The sequence below is a fragment of the Myripristis murdjan genome, chromosome 20 (assembly GCF_902150065.1).
Source record: "Myripristis murdjan chromosome 20, fMyrMur1.1, whole genome shotgun sequence".
NCBI classification, from domain to species: domain Eukaryota; kingdom Metazoa; phylum Chordata; class Actinopteri; order Holocentriformes; family Holocentridae; genus Myripristis; species Myripristis murdjan.
This window is the reverse complement of record NC_043999.1, coordinates 9,614,548-9,640,217: the sequence shown is the minus strand read 5'-3', so window position 1 is coordinate 9,640,217 and position 25,670 is coordinate 9,614,548. Positions and strand designations below refer to the sequence as shown.

Here is a 25,670-nt window from a genome sequence, read left to right as displayed (position 1 = left end):
ATGAGAATAAAACTTGTTATTCAAAGGGAATTTGAGAACATTAATCAAAATCGGACAACATTGGGGAGAAATATGTTAAAAAATAACAAAGCACCCCACGCTATAATGATTTATTTAATGTCAGAGGCAGTTTTTACTCTTTGTGGGTCCTGTGAGAACACAATGTGTTCACTGATAATGAAACAAACAGGATATATAAGCCTATGTCCTCACTGTAGCTTACACCACATTATATAATATGACATCATGGTACATCCTAATTTTGACCAGATTCACCTTTACCCTGTTGTGAATATGTTGGCCATCGCTGTGTGCCCATTATGTGACAGCCATGAAATGTCACTGAAGACTGAAAGATATTCAGTCACATTCCTACATTTGGAGAGAAGAAGGGAGCAGGAATGGAAATCATTTCGCCGACACTATACCATAGCTTTCATCTCTGATGTTCGCTTGCAGTTGTTGGTCTATACTCCATCATTATAATGAGGGAAGCTCAATTAGACAAGGTCTACAATGGGGGTTTTAAATGTCACAGTGCAGGTCCTGACATTTCTCTATTTGATATGGAATCAGAATGGGAGTCATGGAGTTCACAGGGGGAACTAATCTGAACTTACAAAATAACAAATTCCACCCTGTCACAGGCTCTAGATGAAGGCTAGAGCTGCCACTTTGGAGGCTCCTGACAATGCTAGCTCGCCCCTCTCAGACGTCTCTAATGATTGAATCTATTAGCATTGTTTAGGAATGTAATTAGCCCTCAGAGGTTGGTATTTCAGAGTGTGTATGAGAAGAACTGCAATAAATCTCCCAGCTCACGTTGGGAATTTTACCCAAAAGGTTATTTGGTTGTCAAAGTAAAAATGAGTGTCATCGGCTATTGTAAATGCATCGTAATTGGACTGACCACAGTGATTGTTAGGGGTAAAAATCAGAGACCGTTTGGGACCTCCACAATAGGCAAACAGTCTCTCTCAGAGAACCCAAGTCCAAACACATGCGATTGTGCAACTCAAGGTCATGAGAGGTCCATTTTTAAATGTGCACATATCTATACAAGACATTCAGGAAGAGCACGCTGCCTTGGTTTGAATGTCAAAAAACAGACTGTTGCCTTCTTATCACTATCAGAAAAAGTGCTCTTACAGTAGATGAATTGCCATCCTTCTCTTCCAGCTAGGCTCTAATAAGTGCGGGATTGTTCACAGAAAGGGAGCGAGAAAGCGAGCGAGGGCAAAAAGATAGAAATCCATTTGTAAGTCTGGGCTCTGACTATTTGCATGGCAATGAAGGCCCCGAGTGTTCAGCAGTGTTCAGATGTGAGCCCAGACAATAGTGCTAGTGTTTGTTCTTCCCCGGGAAGTTTGAGAAGGACAGAAAAGGGGAGAGAAGAAGAAGAAAAGGGGAGGTCGTCAGTGGAGGGGATTACGCATTGTGAGAACCACGCACATTTGCTCCTACTATTGTGGTGGCTGAATTGCTTTCCAGTACCAGGGTATTTAGTTAAGCAGATTGTGTTTTCTTATACCCCGTGATGATCTCTCTTGACAGCGGTTGGTGACAAGTGGCCTGAGGGACAGCAGAATCACACAAACAGGTGGGTGCGGTGCTGGATGCTGCTGTGCATCCTGTAACAGACTAGATCTTTCTGGCACTTTTAATACATAGTCTAGGACACAATGTGGAGGAATAAAAAGAGTAAAATGGTACGTAATTTAAATGGGGAATAGATACACCGGCAGAGCAGCTGAAATTCATAATAGCTATCAGGTTGAGCAAAAACCATTTCTTAATTAGTCCAGAGATTTCTTTGTATTTGCCTTGTAAAGTTTCAGCTGTGAAAAGACTCTTAAAGTGTGCTGTATTATGTTCTGTTCGTTTATTTTAACATGAGTTAAAAATGTAAGCTGCCCAAAAATGATGATTTTTTTTTTTTTGTAATGTGGGCTGACTGCTGGTGTTTGGTGACATACATATTCTGAAATAAGAAGCTAAGATGTTTTAACTAACTATTGTGGATGGGAAAATTTGAACCAAGTGAGGTTTAATTAGGTTTCAAATACAGTAAAGTAGTGTGAATTGTGATTTTTCTAAAAGTGTGAATTAAAACACCACTCAAGGCCCCACTACTGACATTTATTTGTCTTTTTACTCTGACTTTGACTGCCTTACCTCTCAATGCTAGCAGCAGGCCTATCTAACAACACAAAATGAGTTTTCAGTGCCAGCTACTTCATTTGAGAGTCCTTGGGAAATTTAGGGAAGGATTTTGCTTTAGAGAGTCATTGACCATTCAGTGTTTGAAGGAGTCAGATTGAGGGACAGTTTGCACGGTCCTCACATGGAAATGAAATGTCTGTCCATCATTTGGGCCCAGTAATATGATGGCAGTAAACAATGATGTGCAAAATCCATTCTTTGTACAGCATCTAATGAGAAAACCTTTACAAAAAACACCACATATCAACCTATTTTACAGTGATATGAAAGCGGCTGACATGACGTGGCATTATCTTCTCAAGCACAGGGCTCACAATGACTGGGGAAGTGAACATTGCCATGCTGTGGATACTGCAAGCTCAGACCTTTACAAATATATTCTAACAAACTTAAATACACCTTTTAGATTGACCTTACAGCACTGTTTTAAAATGATTAAGAAAAAAAAATCATCATAGCATTATTTTCTGTGTTATTCTCCATTACCAGAAAGCAGAAATATTTTGCAACAAGTGTTTGTCTTTAAAATACAAAACCTCAATCGACTAATGAGGACTAACTTGGGTTTATTTGCTCATTATAAATCTCTTCTTGACTCAGTATAATGTTTAATGTATACTCTAGAGATGAGTATCTTTGTTTCTTTTGGGGTCGGGGGTGGCGGGGGTCTTGAAAGAATATAACAAAATAAAATAGACAAGTGACTTTAAACTCGACAAAAACATGCTGTGTTGCAAACCTCCATTCATCACACTAATGAAGTCTTTAAATGTCTGGGTAGATAATTGCATATAGTTTTATCCACTGAAATCCTTTTTACTCTTGAGTAATAACTTTGGCAGTATCAATTTATTGTTTAGAGGAAAAAGAGAGCAGGCAAATAACAGGGTGTTGTGGCATCACTGATAAATGTCAACAGAAATTCATGACGCATTCCTAAACAGTAATGATTTCCACTACTGCACATAATAAAATCACAAACAAATTACTTCTAACAAGTACATGATAGCGTGACATTCCCTTGTTGTTTTAGCTCAGTCTCTGGGCTCGTTTGGGGTCCTGATTTAGGAGATGTACAGTAGACGTCAGTGTTATTGTTTTATGGAGCTGAACAGTAAACAAGAAGTCCCAATATGAGCTCCCCAATGACCAATTACCAGACGTTTTGTCTCAGAGGGGTGAGCTTAAGGAAATGAATGATGTTTAATGGATGGATTCCTCTCAGGATTGCAAATTATAGTGATATTAGAGGCCTGATGTATTTAGGCTCAAAGTCACAATTTCAACAGTAGGCATTTTCAAATTTCCTAAATATTTTTTATTCATTATTATTGTATCGTGTCACCTTAAAATGACAGCTCAGGTGTTACCAGCTCTGTAAACGGCTGCATGGAAGACATTAACATACAACTAAAATTTGCATATACATTGAGGTGTAATCCACAATGTCAAGTGTGCACCCCTCACAGCATTTGAGCATTTGTATTGGCACATTAGATGCATTTTCATAGCATCCTGCGATCATTTCTGCAACGGAGCTACATTTTATTAGGCTGAACACATCACCATATACGAAAATAATGTGACGGTCTCAGCGCATCTAGTGCTTAACATTGTGAGACCGCAGCTCATTCTCACTCTGTCATGTGGTAGAGCAGTGTATATACAGGCTGCAGGAGGTCTGGAAATGGGAGGAAGGCCTATTAGAGGTAATGAATGGCTGTCAACCACAGGGCGCTCTGCATGTACTGAAGCCAGTCATGAAAAAAGAGAATTTCTAATAGAAAATTGACCACCGAGCTCAACAATGTTTCTCTGGGTTATTTTTAGATCCTGTTGATGTTTGGAAATGATGCACCTGTATGTGATAACCTAAGGACATGTACAGTAATAAGAAAACCTTGCTTGCAGCTGAGCTACCACTATATTTAAATGCTGTTTAAATCAGCTATTGTCAGGGTCACAATTATTTTATTTTTTACAGGAGGCACAATCAACGCAGCTGTCACACATGGATGTATGTTCAACATCCTTCCTGACACTTTTACTATTTACAGACCTGGGACCCTGTGTGTGGTATACCCATTATTTCACCAGAATTTCATCACTTATTTCTAGAAAGGCTCATATTGTTAAATTGGCACCTGAACTGATCTGTTGACCTGGACATAATTCCAGCCACAGCAGTGAAAGACTTACCCCTGGCAGATTTTTAGGCAAACTACTTGTGAGATGTTAAATGTTGGCAGCTGAGGAGTTGCTCAGAGTAACATCATCGGGGCGGTTGTCTAGATTTGGCTCAAGGCGTTTTGGGCGCGTGCTTGGCAGCCCTATGAAAGACCACAACAGCTCACGATTCACTGGCCACTAATTGGAATGTCACTCCACAATACTCGAAGATATGAATACGGCCTGTAAAGACATACATAAGCACAAACACGTACTCTCATTCACATGCTGCATCGAAATTGAATTTCAAAAACGAAAGCCGGCATTAGTAATTGATTTTCCCACTTCATTACAAATGGACACTGACAGCTAATTTACTTTTACAAGATTAAACATGACCATTATGAGCTGTTAAAGCATTAATACTGCCACTGCTATAACTGCTGAAATAACTTGTTTCCCTGCTGTATCTTACACTTTAGATCTTAAATTCCCATGTGGACCACCCAAGCTAAAAATGCATGCACTTGTGGTACTAAAACAGACTTTGGATAAAAGGATCCAGCAAAGTGCCACAGCATGTTTTGTTGTGCTCGCATTGCAGTGTCAGAAAAATAGTTTAAATGGCTTGAAATTATTTATTTTGTGACGACTAGCTTTGGTGCAAATATTATTGTCTATACTATTGTTATACTGGAATTCAGCTATGTTGGTCCAGGTTGTCTCTTGGTTATGTCTAGACAAATAATTTGTGTACTTTTCAGACACAATAGGGGAAAAAAATCTACCATGATAGCACTACAAAAGAGCATCCACAATTACAAACCAACCCAGCCATTCTATCAAAAATGAAAATACTGCAGATTTCCATTATTCATGGGACAAATCACAGATTTCCAAAATGGCAAAGGGAAGTCATTAGACAACCCCAAACAGTAGTGATCACCCTTGGTAACAAAGCAAAGTCAGTGGGATGTGGTGTTAGTCTCTATGCCAGTGACACTGATGTTTGTAAGAAGTTGACTCTGGATGGTTGTGGTTGCCATGGTGGAAAGGAGAAGAAGAGGTTGCCAGAGGACACCATAGTTTACTTTTATCCCCTCACATAGTTTACAGTAACATGGATGTAATTTGCTGAGGTTTAAGCTGTGTCTACTGTAACTCGGATGCCGACTCAAGATATTGTAGTTGTGCTGGTGCTATCGACTAATGTCTAATTTGGTGTCTGACTTTCTTTGTCCTTACACTCTTGACCCTGCTCTTGGTGCACAATATAATTGCAGCATCGATTCTAATCATAGTTTGTCAGAGGCATGTGTCTCTGTTTTCCATGTCTGGGCAGACATTGATCTAATTAGTAGTCTTCATTAGTCAGCTGCAGAGTGCAGTGTCATGCTTAAGGAATGATGTTCAGGGCCCTGCTCACCCATGAAACACAATACAGGCCCTTGTTTGAATTCAAAACAGAGGGTTGTTTTCATCTGCCTACACTGGATTGCAGAATGCAAAAAAATGAGGGATGAATGCAGACAAAGGGCTTGTCTCTCTTGTAGCCTAAAATTCATTTCTGGCCTAGCTTTCTTGCCTTATTTTGGCCGAAAGTTGTGACAGTTATCACAGTTGCCTTTAACCTAACATTTCTAATGCAGTGCTTGTTAAGACAGAAAAAGCACTGTGTAATAGACTGCAAAATGAAGGTGAAAATCTCTCCCTTATTTTTCATCTTCAGCATATAAAAAGTGACAACTTGGAATTGCCTTCTGTGCACTTAATTTACAAAATATTTAATATGACAAGGATTTGTATGTGCAGTATTTTTCATTTCCAGCATTTTAAAAAATGTGATTAAACCAGGACTACAATGCAAAATATCCAAAATACATTAAAAATATTCATTGCAAAATCGATAATTGACATTTTTCCTACCTCCAAATGTATAAATAGCTTTCTGGAGTGAAACATAATGTGTCAAAATAGATTGCGCCCACAGTTTTACTTTCCTTCATATTTTAGTGTTACCATGTGTGCTGTTGGAAAATTCTCACTTTAGTAGTCAATTAAAGTGTTTACTTTCATTTCACAGAGATATGAACATGCACAGAAGCCACATTTTGACAAGATGGGATGTGGTGAATTACTGCGCTGTTGAATGAAGGAATGGTTTTATCGTACCTCTAACACCTTCATCTTCTGCTCGCTAACCATGGGAACTGGAGAGGACATGCAAGGATGGACGGTAAGAATGAGTGCATCGAGTGTTTTGGCCATGGCGACTGTCTTTTCCATGATTCCTGGCTGGGTGCTGAGTGATATGAGAGGTACCCCGGGTCTGGAAGCCCAACAACTGGCCCAGGGGTCCGCTCATCTGCACCGTCGCCTGAAGAGAGGCTGGATCTGGAAACAGCTGTTTGTCCCTGAGGAAGATCCCACTCCTCGCGTTATTGGCCAGGTACCTCTTCAGATCTGAATGCCCTCCATGTCCTTGATACTGGCAATGCCTTTTCACACTGCATGTTTTCTACTTACCTATAAAGTAGTGCTTGCTTCTGTCCTTTTCCAGCTGAAGTCTGACTATGACCGTGGTGAATTTTCCATCAAGTACATCTTATCGGGGGAAGGCGCTGGAGATGTGTTTGAGATAGATGAGTATTCCGGCGAGATCCGGACGCTGCAGAAGCTTGACCGCGAAGAAAAGGCCTACTACGTTCTCCAGGCCCAGGCTATCAACAGGAGGTCCAATGAACCGGTGGAGCCTCAGTCTGAGTTCATCATCAAGGTGCAGGACATCAATGACAACGTCCCACAGTTCCAGAACGAACCCTACGTGTCCAGCATACCCGAAATGTGTCCAACTGGTACGTCTGAGAAAAGGCTAAAGAAATTTGACCTAGAAATGAAAATATAGCAGCACAGTATGAATCTTATAGCTTTGACAGACTGGTCACCTTCAACATCAAGATACGATGGGATCTGTTTTCGGATTTGTGCGTTTTTTGCGTTAATAAAGATCCAATCATACAGCTATACTTTCATGACTGGCTGCCAATGAATTGTGTATTTCAAGTTTTTGAACTCAATAAAAGTTCAAAAACATTTTCCAGTGCTCAGATAAAAAGTCGTTATTGACTTGAAATGTTGCTTGCACAGGACCCACATTGAACTAAATTTCCACATTATCTAAAATCTGGAATGAAGAAAATGAACAAAGGGTATTTGAGTGCCTGTTTGTCTCTCCCCCTTCAGGAAGTTAAAAGTATTGGATTTGGTATCATAAATGAGATGCCTTTATGGATGAATTTCTTTCTTAAATAATGATATTATAACTACTGGCCTTTCATACCACAAACATTACCATTTCAATTTATATGTAATCTGCTTTTGCAGTATAATATCTCTCTCGTAATAAATCATAATGCATTTGACTGGAAAGGAAAAAAGTGAGAGGGGAAGGGTAGAGAGAGTGTGGGGGGGCTGAGAATAAGAAACGCCGGGGTAAGTCTCTGCCTGTGAGATAGAGAAAGACAGAGTGCTCACTGGAAAAAAGAACGAGATAGACAAGAAGACTGAAAGAGGGAAAGATAGAGAGGGAAGGTGAGGAGAAGGATATGGCGAAAAGGGATAGCAGAGAAAAAGGGTTCGGAGTATTCGAGAGAGTAAGAGAGAACGCAAGTGCGAGAGCAAAAGAGGAACAGACAGGGTGAATCAGACTGAGAAAGAGAGAAATGGAGGGGCAGGTGGATAGTGAGAAAGATGTCACTGTAGGGCTGGAGAGGTTGTCACGCACACCTGCACAGCCTCAGTGAATTGTGAAAGGCCACTGCTACCTCCCCACCCCCGCCTCCTCGTCAACAACCTCCCCCTCCCCAACCCCCTCCACCCCCACCTCAAACTCACCCCTACCCTCCCCCCCCCGCCTTCCATTTCCACAGCTCCCCCCTGAGCGAGACAGACAGACCCTGCGGGACTGTGGCATAATCACTTTATTTCCCCGTCGACTGGAACTGCTGCCTGAGCTAACTCTGCCTGTGTGTGATCCGTCCCCCACCCCCCACCCCCGCGCTCCACCACCCCCATCTCCACCTTACTCTACCCCCCCCCCCCCCCCATCCACAGGGACCACGGTGACCCAGGTGACAGCCACAGATGCTGACGATCCCATGTTCGGAAACAACGCCAAGCTCATCTACTCCATCCAACAGGGGGAGCCCTACTTCTCCGTGGAGGCGAAGACAGGTACCGAGGCTCTCACTTCATGGTCGTGATGAATTGGGGCTTTGCGGTTGCATCACAAATCTCCCAGCAACCGTGGCTTTTGCCGAGATGGAGGGCCACTGGTTACACACAAATAATGTCTGAAAATTTAGCAGACTGCTGTCATGTGGGTGTGCAGGTCAATTTAGTAATGTTATGAAAAAAAGATAGATTCATTTCCAACTTTTCTGGACCTTTCCCTCGTGACTTTATTTCTTAAATCAACTTTCAACAAATGTAGATACCATTTATGACCTCTATGTTGTAAGGGGTAATTATTCATTGTCTAGAAAATTGCACATATATCGCTAATTGCCAATAATTGCCAATAATTGGCAATTGGCAGCTGGCAACACCAGATTCCTATAGATTCTATTCTATAGCACTATAACCTGTGAGTTGACCTGAGAAAATTCACCTTATTTAACCTGGACAGGCAGCTGTTTTGATGGATCTTTACCCAGCTAAGCCACTACTAATGACTGTTTCCTCTTGATATACAAGCTAATGTGTAAATTAGATGTGTTTACAACAAGACAGTGGCCAGATAGTGTGACAAAATCAGTCAAATGAGTCAGTGGTGAAAAGATAAATTCCCAGTCAAAAAAACAGCACAGAAATTAAGCATGCCTGCTTAACTCTGAGCCAAGTTGTACAAATGCAACCAGCTGTTCACAGCCACTGTTGCCCAGAGCTGAGGACCTCCATTTTGTTAGCCAGAAGGTGTGTTATGTCCTCTGAAATCCCTCTATAGTTGATTTGTGTGTGTGTGTGTGTGTGTGTGTGTGTGTGCTGATTTAGTTTACAGAGCTCAAGTTTACCATGGCATCATTTTACTGCACATCATATGGCACTCTTGCAGACTTCTTGAGGAAAACATTGTTTACTTGTGTTTGGAAAAGGCAAAGAAAAACACCCACAGATGTACTTGATGCTGTCTTAACTACAGGAGTACACTCACTAGAGTTCAGATCCTCACCAGGCGTATCTGTGGGCATGTGGGTGGCGAACAGGAAGTGCAGGGCAGGTTGTGTGTCCAGTGTGTATGCATGAGAGAAGTGGAATGAAGGGGAGACTATATACAGACCATAAGTGATAAGTCAAAGTCATTTCTGCTGCTGGCTGACATCACTGAATGTTCAAATGGCCACAGTGCTGTCATGTTTGTTTGAATGAATGCAAGCCACAATTGTCTTACCTTGGCGTGCAAATCTGGACAGGAACAATTCCAAGTCCAATGATGTAAAACGTCAATTTCAAAGTGAATATATGCCGCCAACTAACATTTCCATAATTAGTTGTCCCTAGAGGAAAGAACTTAAAAAAAAAAAGGGAACCATGAGGATTTCTTGATCATGCACTGCAAAAACTCAAAATCTTACCAAGAATATTTGTCTTATTTCAAGTCATTATGTCTTATTTCTAGTCAAAATATCTCATTACACTTTAAATAAGACACGATCACCTAAGAAATAACTTGTTTTTTAAACTTGTTTTATTTTCACTAGCTAATTTTCACTTGTTTCAAGTGAATTTTCACTTGTTCCACTGGCAAATTTTTCCAATGAAACAAGCATATTTCCACTTGTTTCAACTGAATTTTCACTTGAAACAAGTGAAAATTGTCTAAAAACAAGTTTCTTCTGACGTGATCATGTCTTATTTTAAGTGTAATGAGATATTTTTACTAGAAATAAGACATTTTGACTTGAAATAAGACAAATATTCTTGGTAAGATTTTGAGTTTTTGCAGTGTGCAGTCAATGTGCACAAATAAATTAGACTGATTAGACTGAGGCCCAGTGGTATGCAAGAGTTTCTGTGGACAGATACACACACACACACACACACACACACAGACACATGACACATACATTCGACTAAGCACATGGTCCCTCCAGGCTGCCGTCTGAGGGAAATAATGAACCCAACCCTGTGTCTTCCTTCCCCCTCTCTTATTCTCTCTCTGTATCCCACATCCGCTTTCCTCCACCCCCAGGCATCATTGTGACATCCTGGCCCAATATGGACCGCGAGGCTCGAGATCAGTACCTGGTGGTGGTGCAGGTGAAGGATATGCTGGGCCTCAGCGGCGGCTACACCTCCTCCACCACAGTCACCGTCAGCCTGACTGATGTCAACGACAACGGGCCCACATTCCAGCATCGTGAGTCACCCTCATCACTAACTGACACTCTGCTGGGCCATTCACAATTATAGAATCAATGGAGAAATACAAAGCGTGGCACGCCGCGAGGACATGTTTAATAGTACACCTGAGAGGTATTTATTTGATCACACTTCTCCGGCTTTGGTGGGTGGCGTGCGCTGCCAAGCTCTGCATCCTGCTGTATGCAACTTGTCATTCAGCCCGCAGCCAAAATTAAAAAAGTCAGAGAATGAGAGGGAGAGTGAGAGAGAGATGAGGGAAGAGATGAGGATGTGATAGTTCAGTTCGTCTGTGCGTGGATGTGTATGTGTGTTGCTTAAGCCCACTGGATGAATTTAATCATTCACACATGAAAGGACATTTGTCATGACCTTTGGAAACAAACCTGGCCTGCTCAGAGATAAACCCCACTAAATGAATGCCCCGGGAAGAAATCAATTCTGCAGAAATGAGAAAACAAGGATGATGCTTTTAACTATGAATGTCACACTTGCATTCATTGCTCTTGCTGCTGTATTTCATGGATTCCATACTCCACCGAAAGGCTTTGTGAATATGGCCACCATTTGATCTGACCTGCGCCCTCTGTTATGTCACATAATTGCTCCTCTAAATTATTATCAGTGTAGGATATTGTTTTCAGGAGCAGCTGCTTGCCTGTTGAGTTCCTCCCAGTTGTGGCAGTCATCCAAATAGAGTTGCTGGAAGACACAATCACATTTTCTCATCTTCTTATTAGAGTTAGGCCGGGATTATGTGGAGTTGCCACAACTTATCTTTGACTCACACAAATTGACCCTCCACCACAATGTTCTCCGTTCTTATCATTTTTAAGACTATAGCAGACTCTCTTGACTAGCTATTAACAACTTACTGTCCAGTTTTGTCGACAAGCTTTCAGTGAGGAAAACTTTATGTTTTCACTCCTTTATTTATAACAATAAAAAATGTATTTATTGCTTTTGTATGGTGATTGCAACATCCTAGCAACCACCCTTACCCTCACTATTGAGTAAAGCAGAAATGCCGAAAAATAATCTTTGAAAACCATAATAATAATTATAATGCATGAGAAGTTAAAGTTGTAGTATCTGGCCAGTCTGCATAACTAGTCTACTTTGTAGTGTCGGCCCCAGATATATTTTACAGTAGCATTCACATGTAAAGGACAGCTATCTAACAGCTACATAGCACTTAACTGTAGTAAACCCTTGCGACTACGTATGAACAAACTCGCCTGCATCTTAAACACCTAAGTAACCACCTATTAACCACAAGAGAATTGCATTTAACAGGCACCACCTATTCACCTGCATTGTTGCACAGCAATCACCTGCAACTGCTTCAGGAAATTTGACTTTTTATTATTTCTAGTTATCATTATTATTACTACAACTACTACTATTATTATAATTGTTGTCATTGCTGGTGTTTTTTTCTTTGCAGAACACCCTTGAAAACATATCTTGTATATTGTGTATTGCAGAAGTAGCTCTTTGGGATCACACAGTTTGCGTTTTCTGTTTGATATCCCATTCTACTAATTGATAATTTGGAATCCATTGTTTTTGCAGACCTGTACACCTTTGCCGTCCCTGAAAATGCAGCAGTGGGCACCATGGTGGGCAGGATCATGGCAGAAGATGGAGATGTTGGTATCAACGCCAGAATGACCTACACGCTGGAGGAAGACCTGGAGGAGAGTGCCACATTCACAATTCAAACAGACCCCGTGACTCAGGAGGGGGTGATTCTCCTGGCCAAGGTAAATTGGCTCTGCATAGTTTGGCTGATATTTTTTTCTGTAGTCAAATGATTGCAGCCCTCATTTCTATTTATTGTTTCAATGACAGGTTTAAACATTTTCAAAAAGTGAAAAACAAAACAACATACCTTTAGGTATAAATCAAAAATATGAACCTTTTGGCTGTCAGAGACCTTCAGTTTTTCTGTTTTTCTCTTGAACGTCACATTATCATACATACTTGATACAGCATGTTTCCCTGTATTGCACAGGGGATTTCAATTTAGATGGTCCTGTGATAATCACACACACACACAAAAAAAAATCACATTATTGACTCTTAGCTGAGACTGAATCATTTTGGGAATACGCTAATGGTTTGCATGCTGTTTTCTTATTACTAGTATCATAATGTTAATCGAAAATGCAGCATTATTTAAGTGCTTGCTCACAGCTGGCATCTTACTGACATCGACAAAACCTTTTTCAGCATCCAGTCTTAGTCATGTCCAGCACTCACCACAATAATAATGTATTTTAAACACAATTTAACACATTTGCAAAGTTGTTTTTTTTTTTTTTACATACTTACCACCAATTTATTTTGGTGCAAATTATACCTCTTGATGTGTTTTCTGCTTACCGTCGCCAGAGTGGCATCTTAATAATAAACCTAGTATCAAAATGGATCGGAAAATGGCTTCTATCACCCAATAACCTTTTTTTTTTTTTTTTCCCACAGCCTCTGGACTATGAGAGCAAGAGGCGATTTGTTATGGCGGCAGAGGCAGTCAACGACCACGTGGACACCCGTTTTCTGAGTTTTGACGAGTTCAGGGACAGGACCACACTCAAGATTGTTGTTGAGGATGTGGACGAGCCTCCTGTCTTCGTCGCCGCGGTCTACGAGTGGAAAGTTCCAGAGAACGCGGCGGTGGGAACGGTGGTTGGCAGCGTCAGCGCCAGAGACACTGACACAGTCAACAGCCCCATCAGGTAATATGACCCCTCCAAACAGTCACCTGGAAGAATGGCATATGTCACCCAACTGCCAATATGAGAATAAGTAGGTAGATACCCAGGCTGGAGGTTGGAGGGAGGGGGTGGAACATCCCTAGACAGTCTGCCCTAGACAGCTTCCTCCACAGGGTGAAAAATCATTCCATTTCAAATAGTGTTACTGGCTCGGTGCATCCATTTTTACCCTTGATCTCTGTGGATACCCCGTACATGGTCATATTTATCTCATATTACTTTAGTAGGAAATGAGTCCTGCTGAATAAATCATGACGATTTTTTATACCTCACAGGCTTTTCTATCTATTGCCGTGGTATTATCACAAAGCGACGCGGCTAGGACGTAGGAATGTAATAAAGCACCATACGAGGTGGCATATGGAATTGAGATTTGCAGTCATTTGCAAGTGGGGCACGTTGCAGAGGAGACAGCAGCACTACTGGTGCCTGTAGTCCACCCCAGCAGAGCTTAAGAGTGGCAGGTGCTGCATATCATCCACAATCTAGCCTCTATTAGTGGTCCTTTGGTGACATTGTCATACTGAGAAAATAAATTCAATCTGACATTTAGGTGATTCCACAATTCTAGTAAATATGATTAAGTTTGCTTAGGTCAAATTGGCTTATTTTCCGTGTCGTTATCAACAAAGTGGCTCAAAGACATGAGTCATTACTCAGTCTGTTTTCATTCTTGTTTATCCTAAATCACCGTGGTGGAATAATCACTTATTTTAATGGGCGAAAAAGGATGGTGGGGTGAACAACTTGTGCAATGAGGCAAATATCTCTTGCTTAAACATTTCTACTTGGTTTACGACTGATTTTAACTTTTTAAAGGGCAACTAAATAACTATATTCTTAAGCCCTTGCTTTTTTGCCACATGAGCCATCCGCAGACAGACGCAAAATATTCAATTCAAAAAAAGACTGAATAAAGGTAACCTATTTATCTCTGTTTACGAGGCATTTTGTTTCACTGTCGTAGGTGCTCACTTTTTGTCATATGAAAAAGTCTATGATCAAACCGAGGATGCTATTCAGTTACAAAAGAGGGGGGAAATTTCAAGACGCGTGTCTATTTCTCTTTTGGAAGGTGTTTTGTTTCGATGGTGTTGTTGCTGTCTTATCATTTTGGCTTGTGTGTATTCTCTTTATTGGATATCTGTCAGCAGATGAAAAAAAAAAATTGAGCAGTTTGCCTAATTTATCTCCCCATGGTATCACAATGCTTTGTTTGCCGAGAGAAAACCTGGCTTGCTAAATGTGTGTCCTGGTGATTTTTCTTCTAGATATTCGATTGACAAAAGCAGTGATATCACAAAAGCTTTCAAAATAGACCTAAACAACGGAACCATAACAGTTGCTAAACCTTTGGACCGGGAGACGTCAAACTGGCACAATCTGACTGTTGCAGCCAAGGAAACAAGTAAGGCCAATTTCCTGTCCTATACAATAACATCCTGGTGATAGGCCCAACTTAAAGCACATCTACCTCCAGTTATCTGAGAAGCCTGTCTAGAGCGCTGTATGTCTCGCAGCAGCGTGTTGATGGCAAATCTTTGTCTGGAATGAAGAAAAACCTTAAACTCCCATGAAAGGATTTACTATTTAGTTCTCATTCTGTTCACTCTGCTGCCTTGCTTTGTAGAGTAACACTGAAACACCAGTGCCCGATTTTTTTTTTTTTTTTTTTTTTTTTTTTTTGCCACAGTTGTGTTTCAAGAAGATGTGAACAGAGAAACATTTATCAGTCTTAAGTATTATTTTGACAAAGCCTTTACAAAGCATTTATGATACATGCACCCAGTGGACTCCTGCAAATGTCTATCTTCACAACTGCAGCACAGAACCATTTATCCTCCTCTGTGGCGGTGTTCATCAAAGTGCTGGACATAAACGACAATGTGCCAAGGCTTGCAAGAGATTACCAGCCATATATCTGTGAGGGGACACAGGCGGGAGAAGTATGTATATTCTGATGCATTGATATTCATGATTTATGTAGCAGCCTTCAAATGAGAAATTCCTCGAGCACAGTAAAAATTCTCATATTGTATCATATCGGATTATATCACGCCACCATATGATTCAGTATATCTTTTTTAAACGTAATGTGACCCACATGAAAATGTTTGACTATTGTACGGCTGCATAGCATGCTCTCATAACATGGCTATAGCCTGTGTGTGCTGCTGAATCATAGATTCTGAGTGTCACATTTCAAAGAGAGCACAGATGAAGGCTGCGTTTCATGGTACAACCTTGAATATGTGGGTTTCTGTGTCCCTGCTATTGGATTTCTGGAAATCTGCTGTGCATATGTAAAAAAAAAAAAAAAAAAACTGCTTGTGTTATTAATATTTCCCTGGTAATGTGTCTTTGTGTGTCTCAGCTTATTCAGCTGCTCAGTGCTGTGGATCCAGATGACCCTGCCGAGGGACACCACTTTTACTTCTCTATGGTCCCTGAGAAGCACATCAATCCAAACTTCACCATCAGAGATAATCAAGGTTACACTCAGTTGGCTTATAAGGCAAACATAATCCGTCTGCCCTCTATATTCATCACTCTCCCTGCCTTATCCCTCACCCGATATCATCCATACCATCCTGTTATTGTGCATTTTTTTTTTTTTTTTTCAAAGAAAGTACAGTATGTGGTGGCATCAGAAGTTGTTGCAATTAAGCTCTAATCAGCAAATTGAGTCAAAGCTGCAAAACGAAATGAATCAAACAGTGTTTCCTCGGTTAACATGAAACACTCGAGACGTGGTGCACGGAGGCAGTCAGCATATGATTTGAAACCTAGCATTGCATTCTCGAATTTATCATGGGTAATCCGAAAATGAACAGATGAAGCCAGGTGAAGCCGTCATAAAAGTCCTAGTTGGTGGCTGGACTCGTGGCGCGCTGAAATCTCCTTGAGAAATTGTATCAGCGGCCCTGCTGCATAAATCCAAGACAGAAGCAGACAGGAACCTTTACAGCCACACCAAAGAGGCTCGGTGTGACTCCACACTGAGCCCCCAACCTCAGCTGCACTCTCTCTAACTCTGACGCCACGGCAGAGATGATTTCTACATTGTAATATTAGCTACAAATTAAATACTTTCATTCCAAAAAAAGATGAAAAAAGTGACACCTGCGCTGATAAAATTATTGCTGTCATGAAAATTATGCCATTATGAAAGTGCAATCATTATTTTTAAAGACCCTAGTGAAACCACCATCATCGTGGAATCATCTTGATTCAAATCCTCTTGATTTCTTAATTTTATTATTATTTTATTATTATTTTGTTTCTCAGACACTGGGTGATGAATTTCAGGTACCCAAAAGGGATGTCATAAATAACATTTTGGAATGACATCTTTCACTTTCAGATTTCGCACCTCAGAGCCTCTCAGATGGGTGATGATGGAAAAAGTCCTGGCATTGCACCAGAGCGGCCAGCCAACTTTTCTTACAGCTGAACAGTGAAAAGGAGCAGTAAATATAGTAGATATAGTGAATATGGTAGAAGTGGTGTTGTTGGAAGGTGCGATCAGAGATGTTTCATTGTGTAGAATAAGTTAGACTCAAATGTATGCAAGTGGACTGTATCAGTGTTTAGCTTGGCAGGCATATCAGTCCGGTCAGCAAGCAGGGGATATGAATAATGAATCTCACAATCAAAGTGGAAACTAATGAAATGTATTTCCATCTGCCATGGATTATATAGTTGACTACAAAAGTTATTGTTTGATGTCTTGATGTAGTTTTGGAGGAGCACCCAAAAAACTTAAACAGACTTCCCAACTTCATTTTAGCGAACACAGAAAATCAGATTTGACAAGCTCCTCGGGTTTTCCAGGGAGCTTGAATCACATTTCATGTGCCAGCTCACTTTTTAAACAGCTTACCTTTGAACCCTCCGCTCTCCTCTGAAGCACCAGCTCTCACTGTGGGGGCACCGCTCTTGTTTTTGAAAATATTCCTGCCTGAACCTCTCGATATTAACGCGAAATTGTTATTTACAGATAACACAGCTGGTATTGTGGCACGCAGGAGTACCTTTACCCGCAAGGATCGTACCCAGTACCTCCTGCCGGTGGTGGTGACAGACAGCGGGTCACCGGCCCTCTCCAGCACCAGCACTCTGACCATCAGCGTATGCAGCTGTCATCCTGCTGGTCACTGCCCCACCGGTGGGGTGGAAGCCCTCGCCCTGTCGATGGGAGTCAGCCTCCAAACCCTGCTAGGCATACTGGTCTGTCTGGTCACACTCACAGGTGAGGAAGAAGGAGGTTCCCAGACAGTGTACATTTATATTCAGTCCTCGTCATCATCATCATCAAACTCCTGATAGAGCTCTTATGTACCAATTTTCAAAGGATTACACCTACTTGTTTTTTTTTTTGGGTTTTTTTTGGAGCTTAGCCCATTGATCTCCTCAGCCAATATCTGACGAGAGGACTGGCATCAAAACCATCGATGTCTCCGGCATTATGCTCTGTCCGTTGTGCGTGCTAATGCTTCAGCATAAAGTATGCTTAGTAATCACAGAGAACAGAGAGCTCGAAGACGGCTTGGTTTGTTCATTTTTAATGACACGTCCAAATGTGACGAGCTTGTTCATGGGATCGGTTCAAAACAATGCTCAACAGTTGAGAAAATAGAGCACATATTCACTTTTACCCGCTTCCAGAGAGATAAAGTTTTGAGTTGTTTTAATGGACTTTAGTGAGGTTGAAGATTTAGATTTTGTTTTTTTAGGTGCAATCTACAGGCTACTTTGTTTAAAAACAAACAAAACAAAAAAAAAAACTAATGTTAATGCTAAATAATGCTTGTCTCCTTACTATATTGTATGGTAAAGTGTTAGTATGCACAGTGGACAGAGCTATTGAACCAAAACACAGATTTTTTTTTTTTTTCTTATTCCAATCCTCTTGTCAGATATCGAATGAGGTGACCAGTGGGGCAAATTCTCAAAAACTCATTGTCATCTGTGAAAAAGCGCTTAGTGACTATTATAATGGTACATTTAACACAAGTGAGAATTTCAGTGCTATTTTGTTATAAAAGAATTATTCTTTTTCAGCGGATCTGTTGTGTTAGTGTGAGCTAAAGCAGTTCCACCTCACATCATCTTGGCAAGTATATAAATGTGTGGTTAAAAGCCAATAACAACTTTCCATTCCATTAGAATTCCCCCCTTTAAAACTCACCGGCGTGCCTTTAACACACAATTTTAGAACGCTGAATGCTTGCAGAACAATGATGTCTGGTAATGAGCATATTGGTTGCAATACATCAGTAGCAATGCCATCTTGGGACATTGATGGGTTTGCATAGTGAAGAGCTTTATTATGACCTCGGCTGCTTTGTGTTGTCCCTGTGCCCATCACATGAAAGATTAATGACAGTACCTACTATGCTAACATTCTTTCAGATGAGTACAATACCCAGTGAAAACAACGGCAGAAAATAAACACATTGTTATATCACTATTAGCATTCTCTGCAGTGAGAGGGGATGGAAACGAATTCTTCCTCTCTGTGTGAGCTGAAACTAAAATGATCACTTACAGCCTAATTTGCCCTCTTGTTGATTTTTGCATCAGCCTCGAATAACAACAAAATCAAAACTGGCCAGAATTATTTTCAGTGCACTTGTACATTCCAAGTGCACGCTCCAACGAGCACCCTAGATTTTTTATTCTCACTAAGCTCATGCCCTGGTGTTTAACTGTAATTATCTCCCGCTGTGCTGTGTCTTCAGTGCTGTCTATTTTAATGCTGATGGTGAGGAGGCACACTCGGAAACAGCAGGAGGGGCTAGAGGAGGAGGTGAAGGAGCTGGAGTTGCCTGAGCGGGTGTCGCAGAAGGTTCTGCGTTATGGAGAACCAGGGTCCGGAGGGGCTGACCTGGACTTCTGCCAGCCTGTGCCCATGCGACCCCACCCTCGGAGGAGAGAAAGGAGACTCCGGAGGGAGGATGTGGCCGCCAGTATACGGATGTCCCTCCGAGAGTCCCACCTTATCGGCCCTGAGGACGAGGTCTTCCGACAGTTTATCATGGACAGGCTGGCGGAAGCCGACCAGGATCCTTACGTCCCGCCATTTGACTGCCTGAGAACCTATGCTTATGAGGGGTCAGGGTCTCCCACGGGGTCCCTGAGCTCACTGGATTCATGTACTTTTGAGCCTGACGTTGAGAAACCAGTTAGCAGCCCTAAACCCTACACAGTCAGACTCACACCGTGGTATGGAGGAGGAGAGGAGGAGACCACTTTCTGAAGGACACCTCTAATCCTATGAACGGCCGTGGTCTTTGCAAGATAGCCCACTTCTGTTCCTTTGCTGGTGAAGTATCAATAATGGCCGAGAGATGCAAAGCAAACACATGCATTTGTGAAATCCACAGCTCTTAATGGGAAAATCCATCCTTAAAATTTTAAAGTCACAATGAAATGGCATTTTGAGAGCCTCTTGCCTCCATAATTTGATGCATTTCCTGTTGAAACAGGATGTTGGGGTGAGACTTCACACAGACAGTCATCCTTCAAAAGTGCAAAACAATTGGTGATCACCTAGGAAGAGAGTTTTAAAATGAGTTGCTTTTATGGTAGAATATTTTGTTCACCCCTGCTAGTTAAGCATGATATCACCAGTGCAGATATACTGTTTTCCAGGAGTTGGGCGTAAATCAATTATTGTCAGTTATTGTTAAATAGGCAAATATTATAACATGGAAAATTAGCTAACAAGTTGGAAAAAGTCTTGCCATTTCATTGTGACTTTAACATGATTCAAAAATAGGTTATGCAGTTTTGTTTGTTTGTTTGTTTGTTTTTGAGTGTATTTTCTTACTCCCATGGTCGACTTCAACAAGAAATGCCCTAAAACTTGAATTAAACGTAAGCTCCCAATTATTCCAATGGAAATATTGGCTGGGTATGGGTTCATGTTTGGATAAATAAATGGTAGTTTGTAATAGAAGGTGGATTACATCAGATATTCAAATCATGCACAATGCCACAGTTACGCGCCTGCAGAGTCTGGGCCTGATATTTGTAATAACTTGAGATAAATAGCCTACAGAGGAGAAAAAGAGAAAGTTAGACTCGGGAGGCCTATCTTTTGATTATTTTTTCTCGTTTATGCTGAGCAATAGGCCTAATTTTGTGCAGAAGGAAAGAAACGTAGGTCTTGAATAGACGCAGGTCCCAAATAGAGGCCACTTGCATTTGATGTTTAATACAAATAAAAGCCAGGCTAATAACTGAAGTTGTACGGTGTATTAAAATCAGGTTTTGGTGTGAGCCTCTCAAAATCAAACACCAACTGCTTCTTTTTAGGCTTACTATTTTTGCACTGAGCTACATCAATAATACAAGGACAAATCTTTTGAAAAAGAGGCTGAGAAACCAATTTTTTTCAATTACAGTGGTCTCAGTGGACCAGAATGCAATGCAGCCACAAGACGTGTTGCATTGTAAAGGCCACAACTTTCAATTTTTCTCGACTGGAAAAAATTGCTCTCTTGCTCTCACTCTGTTAGCACTAGTGCTCTCTTGAACCACACGTACAAACCACAGCTGAATGCAACAAGTTGCCACCTGTCCTCTGGGGGCTGTTGAAAGCCATTTTGGAAATGATAGAAATCATGAACTCAATAAGAAGTAGACGGGACAGGTTGAGGAATAGTGAATGTGCCAAAAAAAAAAAAAAAAAAAAAAAAGGATGGATTTTTCTTCGCAGATTACATGTGAACAGTTTGACTAATGCTTTAATTATTACAGCTTTTACAGTATTACACTCACTGGCTGATATATTTTACTGACCTGTGAATTTTACATTTCTGAGGATACTGTTTGCAAAAGTATCATTCATATCTCATCACATTACCACTTGGCATTTTGGTTCATTACAACTGGCACGTGTATTTGAATTGCTCATCATGAATTCATATAAAGTATACTTCCCATGGATATGACTATGTCTATGCAATTATTATTATTATTATTATTATTATTTATTATTATTTATTTTTTTTGTAAAAACAAAGGACTTCTTTCTCAGTAGCTGTAGCCTAACAAGTGTGAAAGCTGATATTCAGAGGGTAACCATTAGATATTGGTGTTAAACCAGTATTATGCCGTGTGGCATGGCTTTTTGCTTCCAAGTGAATCACCAGGGAGCCCGTCTCACTGGTCATGTCAGCCAATCACCAGCAGAAAGCGCAGGAGTGACTGGCAGCAAACCACCAGCAAAATAATGGCAGAAAATGAACAAGGGGTTGATTTGAAATGTAGAATGGAAATTAGACTCTTGAGAAACAGAGAAGTTTGAGTGCAAAAGGAGAAAAAGTATATGATATACAATGCCTGGGTTGTTCCTTTAAAAAAATATATATATATATATTTATTTTTTGTTGGTTAGCAACTGTATTATGGGAAATGCTTGCAGTTAGCTGTGTGGGTGGCTGCTCGGGGGGTGACTGGAGGTAATTGCATGTTGATAAGGTCCAGCCCCCTCCCCTTCTCATCAACTAATTGGGCTGTTTGCTGTCTGAGAAGGTCAGCGTTCAGACCGGGGAGAATATAGTTCTCACTGAAGATATAACTGAATTGTGTGTGCAAGCAAACCCTTGTGGGAAGCGGTTTGGATACGCAGGGTGAGAGAGAATATACGGGAGACAAAAAATTGCTAAGATCTTTACAGTTTTTCCTTCTGCTGCTATCAGTAGGTACACCACTTTGGCCAGACAATTTTAAGGCATTGCTGCTGCTCAATGTGGGCTTGAATAGCTTCCATGTGGAGCACTGTCAGAAACAATCTATTAGAGCCATGCATTTTAGGCTAAATCATAATCTCACAATGGTTTCTATAGAAGCAGGATTTGCCCACGAAGGCTCCGTTATAATTCCTTCTCCATCTAAAGTCATTCAGCTCCTGGTGTCATTTAACCTTCTGAATTTTTGTCATTACCCATGGTGAATATCACGGGTAATTTAACCTAACAGCCCTTTTCTTTATGTAATTATGTCCATTACAGCGTTGTGAAGGATTTCACTCTGTCAACTGTGTCTGTCCTCTACTCTCCTGCACAGGTTATGGATTTAGTGCTTCCTTTCAAAAGCAGTGCCAAACTCATCACAAAGTGCTGTGATGCTCACTTGAGAGTCTTTTATAAGGGCTCTCATTTGGCAGACCGCAGGCTGATTGAAAAGATGCCTGAAAAAGAAAAAAAAAAAAAAAAAATCAGGATCATTTGCAGTGTGAATACAATCAAGTCTGGATAAAGAGAGATTAAATAATTTATTTACACTTTGGTAATGTCAACATAGTTATATGAGTATTGCTACAGTACAGATGTAATTCTGTGTATCATAGGGGAATGCTCTGTCTAGTAATTTTTGTCATCCAACATGTTATCAAATCACTGCAAAATGTGATATGCACGAATTCAAAAATGGCCCCTTCTCTGTTATAATAACTGCATGCAAGGAACAGACATTATGCAACATGTTTGCCCCAGAAAGGATCCATAGGTAGTGTATTACAACCTCATTGCATATGGACAACATGTGTGGCGTTAAAAAAAAAAAAAAAAAAATTACATTTACAATATCTTAGATGCTTATAAAATTACTGAACCATCCATTATCGACTGACCGGTGATCTCAGTGATAGCGTTTCACTTCGGCTTCATCTCAGTCCAGTGAAACTGAAGATCCCTGCTGATTGTTATACCGGGAGTGACTGAGGAGGATCAAGGATCACGACTGAGACTGAATATTAATGTTTAGACAGTGTGCACATCATAAAGGTCAGTATTTAACGGCACTCAGTACACTACAATGTTTAAGCAAACTTTCACCGGGAGAAATGAGTTTCTTGTGTGAGCTGTTGTACGTTAGCACAGCTGTGATCAGCACAGCGTGAGCACTGGAGTCAAATCTGACAGAAAATGTGTTATAAGATTATGCAAACGTTAATATTTCAGGATTTACAGAATACATTTCTTCCAAGTATTTGATATGAGTCTGTTCAGCCTCTTTAATGAGTCTCTACTTGCTCCAATGAGGCTTTGGGATTGCCACACTTTGAAATGTGAAATTAATAAGTAATAATATTGTACAAACATATTGTTCAAAATTGTGGACTCTATTATTAGAATTATAATTTTTTCATTCTCAGCTAATGGAATTGGTAGACCTTTGATATAACACACATAGTTTGTTTTACAAGACAATTGACAATTTGACATCAAACCATGAGGCACGGAAACAGTCAGCAGGTCCATTAGTGGCTTGAAGATCTAGCTGCAGAAATGAAATTACATTTTTAATTGCAAAATAAATCAATAAAATAATTTCTAAAAAAAAAAAAAAAAAAAAAAAAAAATCACAAGAAAATAAGTTTGTGTGCATTGTCCTCATGATTCAGAGGTTGGTATCTTTATAATACTGAGTTTGTCTCTGAGAAAAAAAATAAATCTATATAACTAGAAGGAGAGAGGTTTTTTATCCTTTTGTGCTGCCCTTCATACACTGACTGTACAGTTGGGAGCATAAAAACTGGTGACCTGCTGTGATGACATTATTTGATCTTCCTGGCCTGGTCACCAATGCAAGAGGCAGTTAAGGTTTCCAAACTGAAAAAAAAAAAAAAATGGTTGCATGTTTTTCTTGGCATTTTCAGCTTCGCAGTGTGGGACCGATGATGCTGTTAATCCCAGACACAAATATTCTCAAGCACCAGACCCATTACCATCTATTTCCTGAAATGACCCGGGAGACATTTTACCAGACTTGGATGCGAAGTTGCCACTAATTGCCAATTTTCATTTTGGCTAAAAACCCTGCCCTGTCCTTTCCTTTGTTAAAACAGATTATGTAAACAACAACTCATGAAAACTTTAGAAATAACACTGCACGAGGGCCAGCAGAGTGTTATAGTGAGCAGTAGCAAGATCACTTGTAGTTATATATAACAGCCACAAAATCAGTTTAAAGTGGGTTTTGAACTTTTAAAGCAAGGCGCTCTCAGCTCTATGTAAACACTGAAAACATATTTGAACATATCACTGAACCCCAAATAGTTCTGCCTTTTAAGAAAAGTAGTTGTCTTGCAGAATACGAGCCCCTTGACTTTATCAAAGTGTCTTCAGCTTTAAAGGGTTCCAGCAGGAACCCTAAGAGCATTCAAAGAACGTTTGAAACAGCCTCTCTATTTAGTTTTTGATGTAATTCTCAAGCACTTCCCTTGTGCATATACATTAAAAACACATTGCTTCGTCATAATGGTCAAAGTACTAAAACTAAATTAAAATTTAAACATTTTGATCTCAAATTTGAGGCAATTCATAAAACAATATCAAATCTGTCATGCCTCTGATTCTAATCTCTGGCATGGAGTTTCTTTTTTCTGTTTTTTTTTTTCTTTTTTTTTTTCTCCAATATCAGGCAATACCATATCTGAACAAAACTTATTCTTCTCCTCACTTTTCAAATATCTATATATATAGCCATTTTCAGTGTTTAGGCTCGTAGATCGCTTTTTTTTTTTCCCTTGATGGTAGCCATCAAATTGAGAAAGAAATATTTTCCACTTATCATTCACACCACATCCAGTTGATCTGATTTCATATTGTTCTTTCCTTAGGTCTATAGTGTGAAACTACTATTATGGAATACCAAAGGCCCTGGGTCCAAAGTGAAAAGTCCCATTAATAAAGAAGAGATTACTTTCATTTGCTGTCAAGGCCTTCTGCCTGCTAAAGGATTGATGCTCTCACATTAAATCAGCCCCTTGAAAGGTCCTTCCAAAACTTGCCAACTGTATAGGTTATTTTTCCCTGCTTTCTATTATGTTTCACTTTCAGGGCATGTTCATTCGCATTATCAAGGTATTGATATCAGGATTTGCTTTATTTGTGTGTGAATTCAGTCATTTTAATAAGAGGTCATTATTTGAAACCATATCCACCCATTTGTATGTTTGCATTTTTCGTTCCTTTTTCTGTCAGCTGTTCCTTCACCCTTTCTTTGTTCATTCTCCCTCCGTTCCTCTCCTCAGGGCCACGGGGGTTTGTTGTTCACTTTTTG

General features: G+C 40.4%; 1 protein-coding gene across 1 annotated transcript; it reads left to right on the top strand.

The window, feature by feature from the left end:
* The first annotated feature begins 1,540 nt into the window (after window positions 1-1,540).
* On the top strand, window positions 1,541-21,298 carry cdh19 (cadherin 19, type 2). The gene is made up of 12 exons (XM_030079835.1): window positions 1,541-1,600; window positions 6,476-6,841; window positions 6,953-7,247; window positions 8,506-8,625; window positions 10,643-10,810; window positions 12,388-12,578; window positions 13,300-13,553; window positions 14,864-15,000; window positions 15,417-15,538; window positions 15,967-16,084; window positions 17,593-17,844; window positions 19,337-21,298. The coding sequence occupies exons 2-12, from the start codon at window positions 6,542-6,544 to the stop codon at window positions 19,852-19,854; spliced, it is 2,475 nt and encodes an 824-aa protein (XP_029935695.1). The 5' UTR covers window positions 1,541-1,600; window positions 6,476-6,541; the 3' UTR covers window positions 19,855-21,298.
* The last annotated feature ends 4,372 nt before the right edge of the window (window positions 21,299-25,670 follow it).